We start from the raw sequence: 21,045 nt of genomic DNA, 5'->3' as shown, positions 1-21,045 counted from the left end.
ACCCTTCAACCACTTTGTTTCTAAATATATATATATATATATTATTATTATTATATATATATATATATATATATATATATATATATATATATATATATATATATATATATGTAACACAAATTGGTTAAAAGATAGTTGCGCAGCTGGTGCTCAGTGATGGAGGAGAGCAACTTCGAAAATATTTTGTGAACAAGAATCTCACCGCACTCCACGAGGTTCAAATTGACATGTTTTATTGCAAGTATAAAAAATGAAAGAAAAGAGGGACTCATTTACTGTGATGAGACCTCCTTGAGAGTCGAAACGCATACGTGGCTGTTGCTTGCAATAAAAGATGCCAATTTGAACCTCGTGGAGTGCGGTGAGATTCTTGTTCAGAAAATATATATATATATATATATATATATATATGCATGCATGTCTTTTCTGTAGTGGCAGTTGCCATAAAGTAGCGCAGATGGTTTATTGTCCTGCTGCAAAGGAGATACATTTATATGTATTCAGCTGAGTGGATTAGTAAAGGCAAGCGTTACCTGCGCTTTAAAACAAATGTTATGCCAGGGGGACTATTGGGATATGAGTGGCACTTTCGCTGGTTAGTACTGAGGGAATTAGAAGAGGAGGTAATGGGAGGCAGAGGACCAAAAATGACTGTTGCACAGGGTGTGTGGTAAGGTGAAGTAATACATTCTTTTTTTTGTTTTTTTCAGTGTTTTCAGAGAATCTGCAGAATTGGAGAAGAAGCGAAGGGAAGGTGACGACATTTCCTATTGTACACAACAAACATACCCACAAGCAATTTTGTGACTATCTGCCTTCTAAGTAGGCTAGTAATTGAGAGGGACAGTTTAGCCAGTAGCAGAGATGGCGTCTCGTTGGATGACTGCTGATCAAGCCCTAACCCGGGTTATGGAGGACAGTTCTGATGTAGGCTCAGAGACTGAGACAGCAGACACTGAGACAGCATCTGAGGGAGAGGACAATGGGGCAGATTCTGGGAGTGATTTTTCAGTCAGCGGAGTCCCATCCGACGACACCTCTTCCAGTGAGTCTGAAGTAGACAATGACGACATCCGTGCTGTCCCTTCGCAAGCACATTCTGGGCAGCGGGACCACATTGGGTTAGCCAAACCCAGAGAGCACGTGAGAGCACAGAGAGAGTGCTCTCTTGGCAGCCCCCCTGTTTAGTTCATCCCCAAATTCCACCTTTTACTGGTGACACTGGATGTAAAGTTGATACAGCTAACTTTTTACCAGTCGACTACATCTATCTATTTTTGGATGTTGACTTCCTTCAGAAAGTTGTGCAGCAAACAAATTTGCGTGCAGACCAATTTCTGAGGGAGCGCGGAGGCACTCTAGGGCCCCGTTCTAGGGCACGCCAGTGGACTCCCACTTCGCTGGCGGAGTTGAAGATATTTTTGGGCCTTACGCTCAAAATGGGGCTAGTGCAGAAACCCACCTTGCAGTCCTACTGGACGACTCGCACGGTTTGGGTAACTCCCATCTTCGTACCATACATGAGCAGAGATCGTTTTTTGCTACTGCAGCGCATGCTGCATTTCAATTACAATTCTGCTGCAGTGCCCCGGGACCATCCAGATCATGACAGGTTGTTCAAAATTCGGCCTGTCGTGGAACATTTGTCTGCCAGGTTTCCACAGATCTATACTCCTGGAAAGAATATAGCAGTCGATGAGTCCTTTATCCTGTACAAAGGACGGCTGCTTTTCAGACAGTACATTGTGAGCAAAAGAGCTCGCTATGGCATAAAGCTGTACATGCTGTGTGAGAGCTCTTCTGGCTATGTGTACAGCTTGAGAATGTATACAGGGAAGGATTCTACCCTAAACCCTATAGGTTGCCCTCCCGCGTTAGGGGTCACAGGTAAGATTGTATGGGAACTTGTCCAGCCACTTCTTCACAAAGGTTATAACCTTTATGTGGAAAATTTCTATACAGGAGTAGAGCTGTTCAGTGAGCTCTACAAAGCTGGCACTGTGGCCTGCGGTACAGTTCGTTGTAACCGCAAAGGATTCCCGCAGGCGCTTGTTTGCAAGAAGATCCAGAAATCCCAGAGTACTGCATTGCGTTCTAACGAACTGCTCGCAGTCAAGTTCCTAGATAGGCGTGATGTATACGTGCTCACTACAATTCATGATGAGAGCACTTCTCCCATCACAGTTTGGGGTCAGATGGCCGAAGTCCACAAGCCCATCTGTATACTTGATTACAATAAGTACATGGGTGGAGTGGACAAGAACGACCAGGTTCTTCAACCATACAATGCGTGTCGTAAAACTCGCACTTGGTACAAGAAACTGTTTACCCACCTGATTCAGATGACAACATATAATGAGTATGTTGTTTACCGTCAGACAACCACAGGAAGACTCATAACTTTCCTTGACTTCCAGTTGTCTGTAATTGAAAGCCTCACTGCTGTTACAGAAGAAGCAGCAGCCTCCACCTCATATGTTCTGGAGGATGTGGCAAGGCTGCAGGAGCGACACTTTGCTGATTGCATTCCTAAAACACCCAAAAAAGGATCGTCCATGTCATCGCTGTAAAGTGTGCTCGAAGCATGGAAAGCGGCAGGAGAGTCGGTATTACTGTCCCCAGTGTCCATCACAACCAGGCCTCTGTATCCCTACTTGCTTTAAGTTGTATCTTACTAAAGCAAAGTTCTGGGAAATCGACTGAGGTTGAGCTGCCGTTGGGTAATCCTTTCAGTGGCAGTGCATGGATACCGAACGTCCATGGGCCACTGCTTCATTAGGCAAGGAGCCACAGAATTTTACTTCATCATGGACTTCCTTTTGGAATGCTTGACAGCTAAATCCACCGTCAGAGCGTGGTCGGTGTTCTGTTCAATTAACATACATTATATTCCCCCTACTGCATATACTAGTGGACAGAACATATGCCACATTGCCACGGAGTACCCTTTCTTCACCAGCATGTCTACCTTACTTTCAACGGTAGATATGCTCTCTCAGTTCGAGGAATCACTTTGTACGGCATACTTGGAAACCCCCAACTTGCTTCCACAAACTAGTATAGGTTCACTTGGCAATTATACAGGATTAGCCAGGACTCTGATGAGAACAGAGACATGAATGGGTAAGGAAAGCTTATGGTAGGAGTGCCTTCACAGTGTTATTGCACAGGTAGAAGGCAGATAATAAAGGTAGTACAGATGTACATCATCTACACCTATGGATTCAAACCCATTGGTGCCATCCCAGCACTGAAGGAGAATGACTTGTATAGGTCAGTGTTTGTCCTGCTTTTCATGTTCATCCTCCATCAGAACTTAGTAGATGTTCAGTTTGCTGTATAAGTGCCTTATAGTCACATCACTGCACATAATGTTGGCTGGGACATATGCTACGTTCTCATGGACTCCCCTATGTACCAAACACTACCCTTTTTCATAGCCTATGACCTTCTCTTTAGGGAACATCATGAGAAATCCCCAGCATGTCTCCCTTAGTTTCAAAGGTAGATATGTTCTCTCAGTTCGAGGAATCGCTTTGTACGGCATACTCGGACACCCCCAACTTGCATCCACAAACTGGAAGGAGTTGGATTTAGCACAGAGAGTGCGTTAAAGGCGCATGAAAAACATGTCTTCCTGAGCCTCAGGTGGCTGACACAGGAGTCATTAGTAAAGGTTCGTTACGCATGCATTTGGTAATGTTAAGGAAGAAGGAGGCAGTTACTTGACAGGTGGTAAAATGTAGTCAAACGTATTTCGTTCTGTGGCGTGTGAATGTGATGGTCCCTTGTCTGTCAGCGGTAAGTTAATGTGAGTGCAGTGATTGGTTGGATTGGGCCCGTGGCTGACGATATGAAAGGGTTGTTTGTTGTGCGTGAATGGCGTGTGAATGGACCATAAAGAGGTTGGTGCCTGGATGCGGCTTTATGACCCATCTTCAGAAGGCTTGGTTTCAATATTCAGATACTTCGATAAGTAATCATGCTTTGAAACCATAATTTCTGGAGGTGCTAAAACCAACCAGTGTGAGTGGTGGGTTAACTTTAACAAACTAGTACCAGGGGAGTCCAAGGGTGCAGGACTTGCGTGGCTCTCACCAGTTTTCCTTCACCCAGAATCCCCTTGAAATCACAAAATGTGCTTAAAAAACACATTTTCCTTGCATTCCAATGAGCAGAAGTCCAGGGATCTGCAGGGATCCTCAAAATTCCTACCACCCAGTGTTTCCCCACTTGTCCTGATAAAAACACAACCCCGCTTGTGTGCCTGCGCCTAGTGCCTGCTTCAGGAATGAATCACTCCAGGGTTAACAGTAGCCCTCATGCAAGGCCTACAATTGAGCCTTGTGTGATCTGTTCCTGTCGCGGGCACTAGGCCTACCCACACAAGTGAAGTATCATTTTTATCGGGAGACTTGGGGGGAACGCTGGGTGGAAGGAAATTTGTGGAAATGTGAGGAAAACCTGTTTTTTTAGCCACATTGTGAGGTTTGCAAAGGATTCTGAGTAACAGAACCTGGTCAGAGCCCCACAAGTCACCCCATCTTGGATTCCCCTAGGTCTCTAGTTTTAAAAAATGCAGAGGTTTGGTAGGTTTCCCTAGGTGCCGGCTGAGCTAGAGGCTAAAATCTTCAGGTAGGCACTTTGCAAAAAACAGCTGTGTTTTCTGTCAAAAAATGGGATGTGTCCACGTTGTGTTTTGGGGCATTTCCTGTCGCGGGCGCTAGGCCTACCCACACAAGTGAGGTATCATTTTTATCGGGAGACTTGGGGGAACGCTGGGTGGAAGGAAATTTGTGGCTCCTCTCAGTCTCCAGAACTTTCTGTCACTGAAATGTGAGGAAAAAGTGCTTTTTTAGCCACATTTTGAGGTTTGCAAAGGATTCTGGGTAACAGAACCTGGTCAGAGCCCCACAAAGTAACCCCATCTTGGATTCCCCTAGGTCTCTAGTTTTCAAAAATGCACAGGTTTGGTAGGTTTCCCTATGTGCCGGCTGAGCTAGAGGCCAAAATCTACAGGCAGGCACTTTGCAAAAAACAGCTGTGTTTTCTGTCAAAAAATGTGATGTGTCCACGTTGTGTTTTGGGGCATTTCCTGTCGCGGGCGCTAGGCCTACCCACACAAGTGAGGTATCATTTTTATCGGGAGACTTGGGGGAACATAGAATAGCAAAACAAGTGTTATTGCCCCTTATCTTTCTCTGCATTTTTTCCTTCCAAATATAAGAGAGTGTGTAAAAAAGACGTCTATTTGAGAAATGCCCTGCAATTCACATGCTAGTATGGGCACCCCGGAATTCAGAGATGTGCAAATAACCACTGCTCCTCAAAACCTTACCTTGAGCCCATTTTGGAAATGCAAAGGTTTTCTTGATACCTATTTTTCACTCTTCATATTTCAGCAAATGAATTTCTGTAGACCCAGTATAGAATGAAAACCAACTGCAGGGTGCAGCTCATTTATTGACTCTGGGTACCTAGGGTTCTTGATGAACCTACAAGCCCTATATATCCCCGCAACCAGAAGAGTCCAGCAGACATAACGGTATAGTGCTTTCAAAAATCTGACATCGCAGGAAAAAGTTACAGAGTAAAACATAAAGAAAAATGGCTGTTGTTTTCAGCTCAATTTCAATATTTATTTATTTCAGCTGTTATTTTCTGTAGGAAAACCTTGTAGGATCTACACAAATGTCCCCTTGCTGAATTCAGAATTTTGTCTAGTTTTCAGAAATGTTTAGCTTTCCGGGATCCAGCATTGGTTTCACACCCATTCCTGTCACTAACTGGAAGGAGGCTGAAAGCACCAAAAATAGTAAAAATGGGGTATGTCCCAGTAAAATGCCAAATTTGTTTTGAAAAATGTGCTTTTCTGATTCAAGTCTGCCCGTTCCTGAAAGGTGGGAAGATGGTGATTTTAGCACCAGAAACCATTTGTTGATGCCATTTTCAGGGAAAAAAACACAAGCCTTCTTCGGCAGCCCTTTTTTCCAATTTTTTGGGGAAAAAACGAAATGTTCACTGTATTTTGGCTAATTTCTTGGTCTCCTCCAGGGGAAACCACAAACTCTGGGTACCATTAGAATCCCTAGGATGTTGGAAAAAAAGGACGCAAATTTGGCGTGGATAGCTTATGTGGACAAAAAGTTATGAAGGACTAAGCGCGAACTACCCCAAATAGCCAAAAAAAGGGCTCAGCACTGGGGGGAGCCGGCCCACCAGCTAAGGGGTTAATAAGCAAAGAATACCTCAAAACAGTGGAGATTCACAGAAACCAGGAGCGAGCAATGGCAAGACATAACTGTGACACAGCTGGACTTCTCAATGGACTTTCTGCTTATATAGTGGAGAACAGGAAGTGACATAACACAAGGAACAGAGTTGGCCATGATGGATTGCGAAGGGAAAATAAAGTTACTGAAAACTTCCTAAATATAAAAATGAACATAAATAATAATATAGTTAATATCTTTATGATGGCATATATTTTTTCTGGATGCAGGAACTGCCCAGCTTCCCTTGCGACGTGCAGGAAACAACATGGAGAGATGCAGGTAGGTCTTTGCTGGTGAAAAGGAGAGAGCCACTAAGGCACGTGCTTAAGAGTAGGGTAGATAATTTTTCCTTACACGTTATTAGGCTTTGGGAATCATTCACAAATCTAGGGAGAACCTGCAAATGTTCCGAAAGGCAGAAGCAACAGCATGTGAGACAAGTCTGGACGTAGTTCTTGACTGAGCATCCGTGCAAGAGCCTTGGTGATTTTGTCATTGTTAAATTCATAGAGAAAGGAGAAAAGAAGTTCAAAGGCAGAAGAGAGCAGGAAGTGATGTCGCCCTTCATGGTAAGGGTGTGCTGCGGTGCACATCGAGAAGATGACAATGTTTTTTATTTATTTGTTTAACTTGGATAATCGTTTACACGTGTTCTGGGAAGCTAAAATGGCAGGAGAACAAGAGTCTAGCTTTGGTAGTGAGGTCGTTGACAGTTAAAACATCTTTTAAGTGGGGTCAGGGACATTCAGGGTGTGATTCCAAACGTGTGTTGAGGTGGCACATTAATAGGTGATTTTTAGGTTTTCAAGGACTCTTCATTGGGGTCGGTGCCAAAGCCAGAGGATGTATGTACTGATGGAAGTCCGAGAGAGAGGGAGGGAGGGGTGTGTTTGGAGCAATTAGCCCCTACTCAGAGAACTTCCTGTTTGTGGACAAAAGTCACTTAAGACGCTGTAGCAGCTGTCAAGGCCTTTTTGACAGGTCAACACAGAGGCTGTGAATGCGGCAGATGGTGGATAAGAGCTACGGACTGGTTAAATGCAGGAGTCAGACTACCCTGGACCAAGGTTGAGGAAGTCACAAAGCCAGTCATTTACTGTATATTGTAATAGAAATGTTACATTGTGTCTATTACAGTCACACTTTGTACAGCTTAACTTTGCAAGCAGGGTGATTCCACTGGATTATCTAAACGGTGGGCAAAATAAACAATAGCTACTAAGCAAAAGCACAACTAGAGAAGGTGTGCCAAACATGTAAAGAATTACTTGCTGCAAATCCTTAAATAGGAGTCCATGTGGAGAGGACAGAAAATGATAAATGAGGCCTTAAGCCATCTACAAACTCCTTCAAGAGACATGGATTTGGTGCTATCCTGGACATACCGTGGAATAGAGAGGAATAGCATGAAAGCAAAGAAAAGCAAAGCAGGAGATGCCAACCCTGTAAAAAAATGCTCATCTTAGTTTTCCAGCCTTGACCTTGATGAGGGTTGATTAAGTGACAAACAATAACAATATGCTATTGGACAGCTAGCTGGTATAAAGTGCAGGTACCAAACGACCACCTGGCAAGGTGGCTTCATTTACGTTACTCATGCTCCAATTGACACTGATGCCTAAAACAAATAATTACTTTACAATGACATTTATGCAAAGAGTTTGAACTTCTAATGCCTTGACTCCTGGTAAAAGAGGAAATGCCCTTCATTGAAGCACTATGGCACATGATGCCTTAAGGCTGAGCACGTTAGCAGTGAGGTGAGTAATACATGTAACCTCCATACGTACAGGTTAGTTATAGTAGATGTCAAGAAAGTAAACTGGCTGATGCACAAAGGAGAGATTTAATAGTTGTCTAGCAGCTCATTTATGGAGTATGCACTTTGGGCGTGGGAGAGTAGGAAGACCAACCTGTAGGCAGTGGCGTGAAAGATTGTATTGATATTTATAGCAAAAATGTTTTCCAAGGGACACAAGGCAAAAAAGATTTCTTTAAGCTGAAGCAGCTAAGAGGAAGGGCATTTCAAGTTAAATGTTGAAACAAACCATAACAAGCCTTGAATCAAAACGTAAACATCAAGGTGATGGAAGGAATGCTTGGATTAATCTCAGCCACCGGCAATCACTCTGGGCTGCATTCAGTCTCTAATCTTTCACCTAGTGTGCCCCTCTGGACAGAGACCAGCCATATGCAAATCAGTTGTGGCCTTGCTCCAATAGTAACAGCCTGCCAGGCTAGGATCCCTTCAGACGGTAACACAAGCAGGCCCAACCAGTTTCATTGTACTTAGGCCTCATCGGTGAGGTATAGTTTGACTCTTGTAGAACATGTAGCATAGGATACAAGTCTGGACACAACCACCACACTTGGAATAGCTACTTAAACAAATAACACAGTGATCGAAAGACTGCTTGAATGAATCTCAGCTGCTTGTTCAGACTGCATCCCAGTCCCTCGTTTTTCACTTTTAAGCTACTCTAGACTGAAACCAACTAAATGACAATCAGATTGAATCTGCACCAACAGGAAAACTCCAGCCCAAACAACTAGGCCACAGGTCCCCTCCAGATGAGAACACAAACAACCCTAGAACAGTTTTGGCCTACTTGCTAGGTAAAGGTTGAGTCCCGCCGCATAGTCACTATGGGACCCACATATAGGCATACCCTTCCCATGTGGGATATCTTCTGCAACCAACAACAGAGCAATGTAATGAATGTTTAAATCAATATCAGTTATTTGTAATCACTCGAGCCACATTCCAGTCCAATATTCTTCACGTACTATATCACTCTAGAACAGAGGGCTCCAAACTTTTTAATGCCGCGCACCCCCCCCCCCCAGCTGAAAAATAAAAATCTTTGGGCCCCCTCCTCAGAATTTTGCACAATTATTGTATAAAGATGGCAATGTTTAAATATGTCTAGACCTATTTAAACATTGCAGTTAAGTACTGTTACCTTTTTAAAGATGCAAAAACATGCTTCTGCTTAAAACAAAGGCCTGTTATGTGTGTAATGCTTCTTTTGGCAGGCGCCCCCTCCTATGATCACTTGAGGCCACCCTAGGGCCCCCCCCCCGATCACTTGAGGCCACCCTAGCCCCCCACCTCACCCCCCCACCCCCAGTTTGAAGACCTCTGCTCTAGAATGATACGAGTCGCATGAAAATGAGTCTTGGTTCTGTTACAATCAGAACAGACAGCATTCCGGGACACTTCGGTCTCATTGTCAGGTACATTTCGGGTTGTGCAGCACAACGAGCAGGTGGTTAAGTTGTTTTGTGAGACCGTTCTAAGACTAACAGCGAGATGACATAAAAAATTTGATGAGCTAGTGGCACTCTGGTTAGCATTAGACCAACACAGGGGCAGCTCTTTTGTATTTAATTCCCAAAGAGGTTTTATACAGGTAGGCATGAGTGCCCAAGCTGAGTGAATAACAGCCAACGGAGCGCAAGAAAGATGTATATAGTCACCTGCACTCCCCCACCCTTAAAAAAGTGTATTTTGTCAAGAGCAGCTTTAGAGGATACTACCCCTCTCTTTTACCTATATGTGTTTTTTAACAAAGGCAGAGAAGTCAGTCAGAAGGCAGAAACGGGCAAGTTTTTCTACGAACAGTACGGAATGAATATGTATCATGTTAGTGGATTCCACACACTGTTTCTATTGGAAGTCTTCTCATTAGTAATGAAGTCTGCCTACCTTGGAGTGGCTCTTTGGCTTGCAGCAAATTAACTGAATAGGGCCTGAGAACCTGGTAAGGCCGACAAATGTTTACGGTTTAAAGTTCAAAAGACAGAAGGGCAGGGGGTCCCTCTAGCTACCAGTGGAAAGTCAAACTGGCATGACAAGCCTTGCGTGCCCTGGGATAGGCTTTGGGTTTGTGGCTATCACTCGAAAGTAGCATGGTAGGGAGTGCACTGACTAAACACAAAGGCCAACCGTGGCTAGTCAGTAATACTGATGACTGAAGTAATCACGTGGACTCCAACAGGGAACTGCTTCAAAAATAAATTATCTTGATTCAATTATAATGATCAACTGCACGCCTTTCAAGGGCCATCTACATTGTAGCATCCTTGTCTCCATGTCTAGTTATTTGGTGTCACCAATTTATTGTGGGTGCTACTAATATTAACTGTACTAATGATCACAGCTATTATGAGAGAGACAGACTGAGCAGAGGCCTGCCTGCCTTCCAGCACAGATTCTCAGGTACAGACAGAAACCCTAGGAAAAGCAATCTTCTATGGGGGAGGACAGTTGAGCATACAAAGGTGCTCACCCACTACAGCCAAAAGTAGAGGGATACTGGTGGCGCAGTAATGTAACCACGTCACCACCACTGTGCTGTGCAAGCTGCACGGTGACACCACTACATTATAGAGTCACATACTACAAAGAGACCTGCACTACATAATCAGACTTCTTTCATTGCTGTCACATGCGTGGAGTTTGCCCTGATGAAAAAATTAGCAGGTTCGCAACTAGAGTTCCCCAAAGATAGGACACAGAAAGGACCAAAGAAAGTCTTCAAGTAATTCCTAGCATCCATAGACAGAGCTAGTTGTGACTAATACACTTCTTTGCAACCAGAACGGAAGGGGGCATAATTACCTGGTGGCAATAATGTAATAGTGCAGGCAAAGCGAGCTGGATAAGACCAACAGAAGGTTATAGTTGAAGTTCAAAGGTTAGAACTCTGGTTCTCAGTGGTCAAATAGGCTGACAGTCCAGGACATTAGCGCCATGGGTTGGTACTGGTATAATTCCCAAACAAGTCAGCATGCCATGGCAGGAATACCATGGACTAAACACCAAGGCTAACCATTGGCCACTCACCAACCCTGCTAACAGGAGTATCAGTCACTCATGATAAAGATAGTAATCAGGTGAACAGAACTAGCAAGCTGTTCCCTAAACTTTCTCTCCTCCCCTTTTTCCTCAAAAAAACTAATTAATAATGGCACTTTCAAAGCTAGCTTGTAGCAAAGTATGGTATTTACTGCCATTCATGGGAAGGACACAATAGGGCGACAATCTGTCCTGCTCTTAGGATAATGGCTACATGACACAGGATTACTTACTGCATCTGCAGCAATCTTTTTTAAAAACAAAAAAAGCAATGCTAAAATATTATGTCCAAGTAACCGGATGTTGAGAGAGTGATTAGTCTAGATTTAAACTACAATTTAAAACAAGCATTGGCAAAGCCAATCGGTCTCATCTACGGGACAAAAGCTTTTGCCATTGTCAACTGTTTTTTAGCCATGTAGTACAGAAAAACAGCTGCCCTGCAGCAAGGCTGAAAATGTAAAAAAAAAAAAAAAAAAGTGCTATGACACGTTCACCACTGGCCTGCATCATATCACTTTCTTTATTGCCAGTGGGAGGGCAGGCAAGGTGGAAGCCAACATGAAGGGAGCATGGGTGTGGTGGGGGGCAATACAGACAATGTACGGTGTGGAAAAAACTGTTATGGCCAGGGCTGGCTGTGTTACAGCTCTTTTTTTATTGCAGGGTGGAACACAACAGGGATGGAGGGGTAGCAAAAAGGAGGAAGAAAGGAGGCAACGTGGAGGGGTGGAAGGCAACAAATATTTTCAACATGGACAATGGATGGTGTGGGGGAAAAGCGGTAGGGAGGGTAGATGGGTGGGAGGGGCAACACAGACGGCACAGGGAAGGAATGTGGGTGGGCGGGGCAACACAGACAGTGGAAGGTGTAAGTCAGAAAGCAGCACAGACAAGATGAGGAAGGGTGCATGGGGCAAGAAACATGCACAACAGAAGGATGAAGTGATAAGGTGAGGGAAAGCAAAACAACCGCGAAAGTCGGCGGGCGGGAGGAAAACAAAGGGCAGAAGTACATGAGGAATATAGCTGAAAAACACGCACTCTCATAGAGTGCTTAAACACAAAGAAAAAAGTATTGCCCGAAAAGTGGTGGGTGGAAGGAGCAATACGGACAATGAAGGGTGACACGAGGAAAGCAACACAGACAACATGAGGGAGGGTGCTTTGGGGCCAGAAACATGGACAACAGAAGGATGGAGTGATGGTGTGAGAGCAAGCAAAACGACAGCAAGAGATGACAGGCAGGGGGGGCTACAGAGGGGGAGAAGTACACGAGGAAGACAGTTGAAAAACAGACAGTCCCAGAGTGCTTCCTGCCTGAAAAAATGAGCAGTGGAAGGACACAAGTATGGGTCCATGCTACAAGAGAGAGCCAAACAGGCCAAGAGGAAGGAAGCCTATGGCAGCTGAACAATGAGAATCAAGTAAATAATAGTGACAGTGAAGCCAACCAACTGTAGGCAATAGCTGGCCTCTAGGCCCACTGTTAGAAAACAATGCATCTCGCAAGAGACAGAGCATGTACTGACTCAGGCGAGAGCTAAGAAATGAAAATAAAGAAATACACGCAGACATGAGACCAAAATTGTAGAGCAATGTGATATTCAAACAATGACCATGATTAATGTTTAGTAAAATGTAGAATTGTTCTGCGTGGTTTGCAGTGGCCGTTCACATTTTAATTGCTTATGGTCAGTGTGCACAGCTTCACAGATAAACTGAATGCTTGATGTGTGGACTATATATAACATCGCACAAGGGGTCATGGTCTGAAAATCATTAGTGATGCAGCCACGGCAATATTGTCACAGCACAAGGTAACCGGAGAACTAACACCAGAGATAAAGAGACTACTTACAGCGCTCGCGTTTGTTCTTCAGTTTACCGTGTCAGGATTTCACTCAAGCCTATCTCTTTCACATCGTCTGACCCTAGATCCCTTGTGTACTCTGTCTTACGTGAGAAAAGACCTTTGGTCCTACGTGTGCCCTATCTTTGTGGAAATCTGGTCGGGACCCTGTTAGTTTTTTGCTGTTGCTTTTTTTAGTACGATTAAGTTACTCCACCTATGTTAATACGCATGTCCAGTACAGCAATCATTGGATACTTCAAGTAGATTTCGGCTCCTAATACTTGACCATGCCATGGTACACACTGGTACCTTACATGGGGCCTAGCTAAAGCGTACATTTCCTTGTGCAGGAAATACTGATACCAGTACATAGGGCAGGCCAGGCCAGGCCAGGATATGGCTATTTTAGTATCGTCCTAAGCAAGGGCTGAGAATGCCAAAATGTGCTCATTCCTCCCTTCCCCGTGGCCTTCCTTCTGCTCAACATGAAACTGCATTTAGCACTCAAACTGCAATTAACTTTATTTATCCTGGTATTATGGAACATATACTGTTATACCCACATGCCCAACTAACTTGAAAAAGGGTTCTGTGGACTTAAGACCAGGTCCGAGGAACTAAAATGTCTGCAGAATAAACAAGCATTTGCAATGCAACGGGTCTCGCATTTCTCCGAGTTAGAGCTATTAGCAGTTGTAAACTCCCAAACGGACTTTTTCTTGCCACATTAAATGGAAAAAAATAGCGCAATCGCGCTACTACAGTTCACTCGTAGTGAAACCTATCCGCAAAAGTGCAATTATCTACGTAACCGGCAAAAGTGCAATTAACTATGTAACAGGGTCGATGTCATGCAAAGCACTCAACTTCTGCCAAGCGAGATCGCGCTGCGAAAAAAGATAAAAAGTAGTTCACAAACCGGATGGAAATCAGCGAGCCTCGTATGTTTTCAGTACTTGGTCGCTGCGCTCGAGGAGGGCTAACCACCGAAAAAGGAAAGACGTATGCATGCCTTCCACTAATGAAAGCAAGCATATTTTAAAAGGCAAGCCCCCGAACCAATGAAAGACTCTGGCGTGACATGGACGGAGCTCCAAGCCCTTTTCTAACTACTAAAGCGTCTCGCAAGCGATATGGATGCGACGCAGGCTCGACCCTAAAAATTAGCTCATTGACCCATCTGTGTTATTTTATCTAAACATTGTATTAACTCCGCTGGCCTGTATTTCTCAACAAATTCTGAACAGATGTACATTTTGAACCAAAATGGGATCTTCCTAGACCCCAGGGCCGTGTGTAAGGCTGGGGCCTTTTCATCATATTCTGAGCCAATCAATTACTGGGCTGCATCATTGATGGGCAGTGTAAGTTACCACTGGAGTTCCAGGGCTTTGAGTACTATTGCACTCAAACAGGATGGCCTTGTTCCAAAGGTATCTCGACTATGAGTCAAAACTTGATGTTAGCTCACATTCTGTACGACACTGTAATTACACCCAATTAAATTCATATCCAGGCAGAGCCATATTGTATAAATAGACAGTGCTTTGAACAACAAGGCAGCGCTGCTTAACTTAAAACTTGCCATTGAGCTGTTGGCCTTTTTTGAAGCGGCTAATTTTTCCATAGCAGTAACAATTCAGAAAAATAAACTAATCTATACCAATTCTAGATTATTTTCCCCAGTATTTCACCTATAGACTTCACTTGCTTATAGTAGGTCGAATTTCTGGGTTAAAAAAACACAAACCTGCACTATACCATCAAAATATACAATTCTAATAGTGCTATTCCTGGCCTCGTAGGAATTTTGGGGCTGCTCACAACGGGTGCTAACAACCGCACTAGCGGTTGCAGCAGATTGGAAATGGACAGACTAACAGTGTTCCGTAGCCATATATCATAGCAAACTCTAATGGTCCTGCGTATGTGTTTGAGATATAACAACATCCTCCAGACAGAAAGACAACAATTAAGTATAATCTGGGTGGTCGGAGGAGGCTGAAAAATGTTAGATATGGTCCTAAAGTGTTTAACAGTGAACTTTATATACTGTTATATGGGGTCATAAATGCTGCTTGATATGCAGTGTTGTTGTTGGATTGGGCGGGCAGGACGTTTTTCACCTTTCATGCACAGCAAATAGGGTACCCGGGAGAAGAAGCGTTTATATGAAGCCGGCCCTTGGCCCACTGAAGATTAAATCTGAATAAAGCATACCCTCACTACAAAAGAGTGGCAAAAAAGGTATAGGAGGCACATGAAAAGGAGATGTTACTTTACAAAATCAGAGAAAGAGTGGCACTAATGAAAGCAAAATATTAACAAAAATTAGTATATCTCACACCAGTTGACTTACACTCATCTGGAGGTTGTTATTATGCTTTTACTTATATTCTTTTAAGTAGTAAAAATGTTCACATGTAGTTAAAAAAAAGTCCCCAACTTCCAAGTGTGGAAAACCTTTCTAAGTTAATTGATATATTTGCATTGACTTTAATATTATCACCCACTTAAACATCTGACTGCACTTCCACTGGCAGGACAATATGTTGCTAGTTATGGCCTCATAATGCATCATGTTGAATCATATTTTAACATGCCCTCCTTTTCTTTTTGCTAGGCTTTTGTGTTTCTCTATTTTTGCGGTGACTTGTGTATACAGTGTGTCAGTGCCAACGTGCCCTTCTAAGGTGAATGTCTAAGCTTTTTATATGGGATAAAGAACCCCCTCCTGCCTCCTGTACATTATAAGGATTTTGCAAGTCACCAAGAAGTTCCTTTATAAGGTTACGGAACGCTGAGATGACTTGCAATGTCCTTATCATGTACAAGTGGGGCTACCTTATTCCTTATAATGCCTGGTCACACTATCACCCTTCCCACAAAGCACTTAAATCCTTGCTGCATAGCTCTTTCGTGAAAGAGAGAGCATGTTTGCAAACTTCAAGAATAAAAATAGAATCTCTAGAGCAAAATTAAACATATAAAAAAAACTACTAGATATTTAATGCAAAAAGATATTGGAAGCCGTTTAATATGTTTTTTTTAAAAGTGCAACAGAAACATAAAGAAATATTATAACTTTTCAATAATTACCCAATGAGTGCATAAAATAAATATGTCCCCATAAATATCTCCTTTCTTCTTGTCACTGTAGAGCTTGTAAAACAGAGCATGAGAAAGAAAAGCAACGTCTTGCTTTTCGTTATTGAACAGCGGCTCTGTGGCCTGACCTGGCTTTTTCCTCGGATGCTGCCTCTGGCAGCAGGCACTGTGAAGTCAGACCTCAACTATAATAAGTCATTACAGTTCAGTTCGGGTGTCATTTCGTTATAATCGGCGTCTAGGTGCATTACAAGAAGCCTATAATAAAGAAATTAGTTAAGGGTTTTGTACAGAGATTGCAGAATCCGATGTATTGTAATTTTTTTTATTAATTCATAATGTGTCCCCACCTCCCCCCAAGTTGCTATTTTTATCTGTGTAGAAATCTTCAGAAGGCTACTATTATTATTCCTGGGGCCAGTTTCCGTGAGTATTATGTGTTCCTCTTTATGTATGTATGGTATAGTGCAAACCAAACCAGAAAGCAGATCACGCTAGAGTGTTAAAGGTAAAGGCACAGTCAACAAGACAGTAACAATGGCACAGAGATCTGGGAGCACAGAAGAACGGTTGCTACATCATGCTTCTTTGATTTCCGCGAACTATGTGTGAGTAACACATCCAGGCCAGTTTTTCCCCTTCCAATCTGGAATTTATAGTCCTGTTGATCGCACTATAAGTCCTAGAATGCAAATAAAAAAAATTGGCTTGTATGAGCTACTTGTGTATAGAACTAAGACACTTGTCTGCTCTGCTTTTTGGAGAAGCAATAACCCCTCAACTCCCAGTGTGTGTTCCCTCCACATCTGTCTGACAGCATAGTGAAATGCTAGCACACTCTGGTGTTTGCACTACTGGGTCAGTGCCAACCCGATCCTTAGGGCACTATATCCCACAGAAGTGTGGTGAGCTTACATCAAGGAAGTAGCCAGAAAATTAAAATACCTCGGACTTTAAAACAAATCTCTTATAGCATTAAGCAAGTGAACCTACAGAGAGCTCCTCCAGTCTCTTCATCCAAACTTTTAGTGGTTCACCCTTTCTCCATTCCATCAACCCACTGAAATCCTCTATTTCACCTTTACATCCTGTCATTAATTCATTCTTTCATTCATCAATCAGTCTTTCACCATTTTATCAATCTATTGGCCATTCTATCTATCCATCCATCTGGCCACACATCGGGTGTGTGATGGAACAACGCATGCGCCAACCACTCATGCCTAAACAACCCGGTCGGAACAACGACCGCATTGTTTTCACAAATGCCTTTACTATGCATACCTTTACAATGATTTTTCGTTGTAAAGGCATGCCTAGTAAAGGCATGTGTGGAACAGCATGCGTGGTTGTAGCATGCCACCCCCCCACCTGCCCCTAAAAACTACCCCGATACCCGCACACACCCTGAGCCCTAAAACCTACCCCAATCCCCCACTTGCCCTAAAAACAACCGACCCCCACCCCCAAAAATAAAACTACCCCGCCCCTATAAAGAAAATTACCCTGACTTCCACCCCTAAAAACTCAACCCCCCACCCGCCCTAAACACAAAATTACCCTGACCCCCCCACCCCTGCCCCTAAAAACCCTAAAACCCAACCCACCTGCCCTAAAAACACAACTAATCCTACAAGACCCTCGCCCTAAAAATAAAACTACCCCGCCCCTATAAACAAAATTACCCCAACTTCCACCCCTAAAAAAACTCAACCCCCCCCACCCGCCCTAAACACAAAATTACCCTGAGCCCCCCACCCCCGCCGCTAAAAACCCTAAAACCCAACCCACCCGCCCTAAAAACACAACTAACCCTACCCGACCCCCCTGCCCTAAAAATACAACTACCCCAAATCTCCCCACCTGCCCCTAAAAACTACCCCGATACCCCCACCCACCCTGAGCCCTAAACCTACCCGCCCTAAAAACAAGCGACCCCACCCCAAAAATAAAGCTACCCTCGCCCTAAATACAAAATTACCCGATCCTTAAAACCCCAACCCCTAAATACAAAATTACCCCGACCCTCCCACCCCTGCCTCTAAAAACCTGCCCCATCTGCCCTAAATACAAAATTACCCCGCCCCAACCCTCTAAAAACAAAATTACCCTGCCTCTAAAAACCCACCCACAAAACAAAATTACCCCAACCCTCCACTCCTGCCCCTACAAACCCACCCTAAATACAAAATTACCCCAACCCCCACCCCTAAAAACAAAATTACCCTGACCCCCCACCCTAAAAACAAAACTACCCTAAAAACTACCCCCCCCAGCCCCACTTACCTGACTGCATCCTCTCCCAATGCGGACTCCCTTTTTTCTGCCTTAACCACGCATGTGCGTGGTTCAGCACTTGTGTGGTTAAGGCAGAGAAAAGGTGGGTCGTTGCTCCGGTAAGCGTGGTGACGGCATTGCGGTAAATGCGTCTAGCTGAATTTGCGACTTTGTAAGTGATATTTCCCACCACACAACCATCATTTATGCATGCATCTGTCCATACATCCCTCCATCCTTTTACTTTCTTTGACATCAATTGCTTATTTTGTCCATCACTCTCAGATTTCCATTTACTCTTTCTTCTTTTCACACATCCATCCACCCATTTACCCATCCATTCACCCACCGTATTGCCCACTCATCCATCGTTGCTGCCTTTCTTTCATTCACCTTTCTTTCCTTTCAACCTTCCATCATTCTTTCTGTTGTCTGTAATCCCATCTTTCTTTCTTCCTTATATAGTTAATTATTAACTAGTGTCCACCAAGTTGCAGGCAGAAGAGGCCAATAAAGAACCCCACGCCTCCTATAACAGCTATAGGGGGAATTCATGGCGACCCTGGTCTACATGCATGCAAACACTTCTGATTTAGGGGCGATATTCCAGGTTTTTCTAACCAAAAACTGCATTTTTTCCCTTTGAAACCACCTCCCCCTTATTTCAAGTTATTGGGGAAAATAAAATTCTGCCCTATCTTTATCTTTTCTAGATCTCTCTTGGAGGAATCCCTCTGGGCAGCAGTGAGCTGGCACGCAATGGGAGGTTAAAATTCCCAGCAGTAGAATATTTGGGGAAAGTGCAACTCTACAACAGCTAGTGGGATGAGGGGGGATAAAAGTCCCGAAAGTACCAGGAATGGACTTGAGCATGAGATAGGCCTGGGCATCAAAATATGCAAATCAGGGCAGTTTCGAAACTGGTGAAGGTATGCTGTATTAGTGCTTCACAATGTACGGGAAACTCCACTTTGTGCCTGCTGTTTGGGAATATCAGGGAAATCATTAGGAACAATAGTAAAAACCGGTCCACCAGAACGAGGATTACCAGACTTTGAGAAGCAAAAACCGGGACAGGTCAGACATAAAAGTAGGACTAAAGCCTTTAACCTTACTACTACCACTATATAAAGCCGGTCCCGTTTTTTACGTAGCCTCGGAAATATGTGTGCGCGCGCTATGGTTGTACATCTTGTAAATGTGTGCATATAGTATATACACATACATATATGTATATACACATACTCACACATTTACTTACAAGACTACTTTTTAGCAATGCCCGGACTCTGCCCCCTTGCCCACTCCTCCCCACTTTGTCTCTTTGCTGGGAACAGGCCCCTTCTGTGCTGCCTGGCTGAACCAGACACAAATTATTTGATACTTTAGGGGCGCTTGTGGAAAGAAAATCATCCCTTTCTTTTCTCCTTTGCAGGATGACCCGACCTTTCTCCAAAGAAAAACTGGGACATTTATTCAAAATTAACAAAAGCGCTGGGACACAGGGACAGTCCACTGAAACCCGGAACTGTCCCGTGAAGCCGGGACACCTGGTCCCCCTAACCAGAGCATAAAATGGGCCCACACACTGCCCTGTCAGATGATCCCCTCGGGCACTACCAGACTGCCCTATAAGCCTGTCCGACCCTGGAAAGGAGTGATTTCACACTGAAGAAAAGACTGCCCTACGGCCACCTCTCAAGGCAAAAGGCTAAAGCAGCACAACGTGGCTAATTATGCAAGCGCCGCGTCACCGCACCATGCGCGCAGGCTCAGAACCGAGCGCGAAGAGCAGCTGGAGGTGAGGGCTTCCAGGCAGCCAAACATCGCTGTTTGCTGTAGGGTGGCAGGCTGTCCGGTAACGGGTTTGAGACAGAAAATATGGCTGCCCGGGAGGCCCGTTATGTAACTTGGACGTGACAGCACTTGTAGCTGCTGCAGTTAGTCGGCCACGGGAGAACAGGGCGCTGCGGAGCTGGTGCCCGGACTATACTTAGTTCGTGCTCCAGTTAGCGGCTCTGGTCTCGGCACTGAGTTGCTGAAAGCAACCGCCCAACGGTGGCAGATGTGTGTTTTTCCCTTTTTACCCCGCGGGCGCGCCGACTTCCCGTCCAATAGCGCTTGTCGCAGTGGAAGTGAGTAAAGGAAGAAAGTAAACTACCTGCCGAAGTGTCCGAGACGGTCGAAGAGGATCTCTATGTTGGCGGTCATGATGATGTTGGATTTTTAGTGCAGCGGGACCCTTCTCGGCTGTGCGGCGGTTTGCTGGAAGGAGGTTTATGTCAGCGATGGCACAGCCATGTGTGTGCCAGCGGAGCGGGGAGTTGCGCCTGCCCTGGTCCCTCCTCCGACACCTGACCCACCACAAGGGGGCGAGTCTAGAAACACGATACCCTGAAATGCGCCAGCTGTTCCCCTTTACGCTCTCCTCGCCTCCCGGCAGACATAAGCGAATCTAGTTAAGGGCGCTTTGCAGAACTCTTCACACCGAGCACGAGCCCCCCTCCTCCCTGGATAGTGGCTGGTATTTCAGGGCCAGCATATCGCCATGAGCACACACGCCGTGTTAGAGCTACCCCTCCCTCCTCGGGTCTTAGAATTGCAGACTTCGGCAGCACCTAGATTTTCAATGTGCTTGCACACCATGTTTGGTCTCTAGCATGTCCAGG

The 21,045-nt window shown here is 44.4% G+C and overlaps 1 protein-coding gene across 1 annotated transcript in view; it reads right to left on the bottom strand.

Moving 5' to 3' along the window:
* The window catches only part of SLC22A16 (solute carrier family 22 member 16), a 240,291-nt gene extending 219,474 nt beyond the window's left edge, over positions 1-20,817 (bottom strand). The window contains exon 1 of the mRNA XM_069234612.1: positions 20,538-20,817. Within this exon, the coding sequence (XP_069090713.1) occupies positions 20,538-20,587 (50 nt within the window). The 5' untranslated portion in view covers positions 20,588-20,817. The remainder of the gene's footprint in view (positions 1-20,537) is intronic.
* Positions 20,818-21,045: the final 228 nt, after the last annotated feature.

Source organism: Pleurodeles waltl, chromosome 5, assembly GCF_031143425.1.
Source record: "Pleurodeles waltl isolate 20211129_DDA chromosome 5, aPleWal1.hap1.20221129, whole genome shotgun sequence".
Classification (NCBI taxonomy): Eukaryota; Metazoa; Chordata; class Amphibia; order Caudata; family Salamandridae; genus Pleurodeles; species Pleurodeles waltl.
This window is presented reverse-complemented; position numbering and strand designations above follow the sequence as displayed.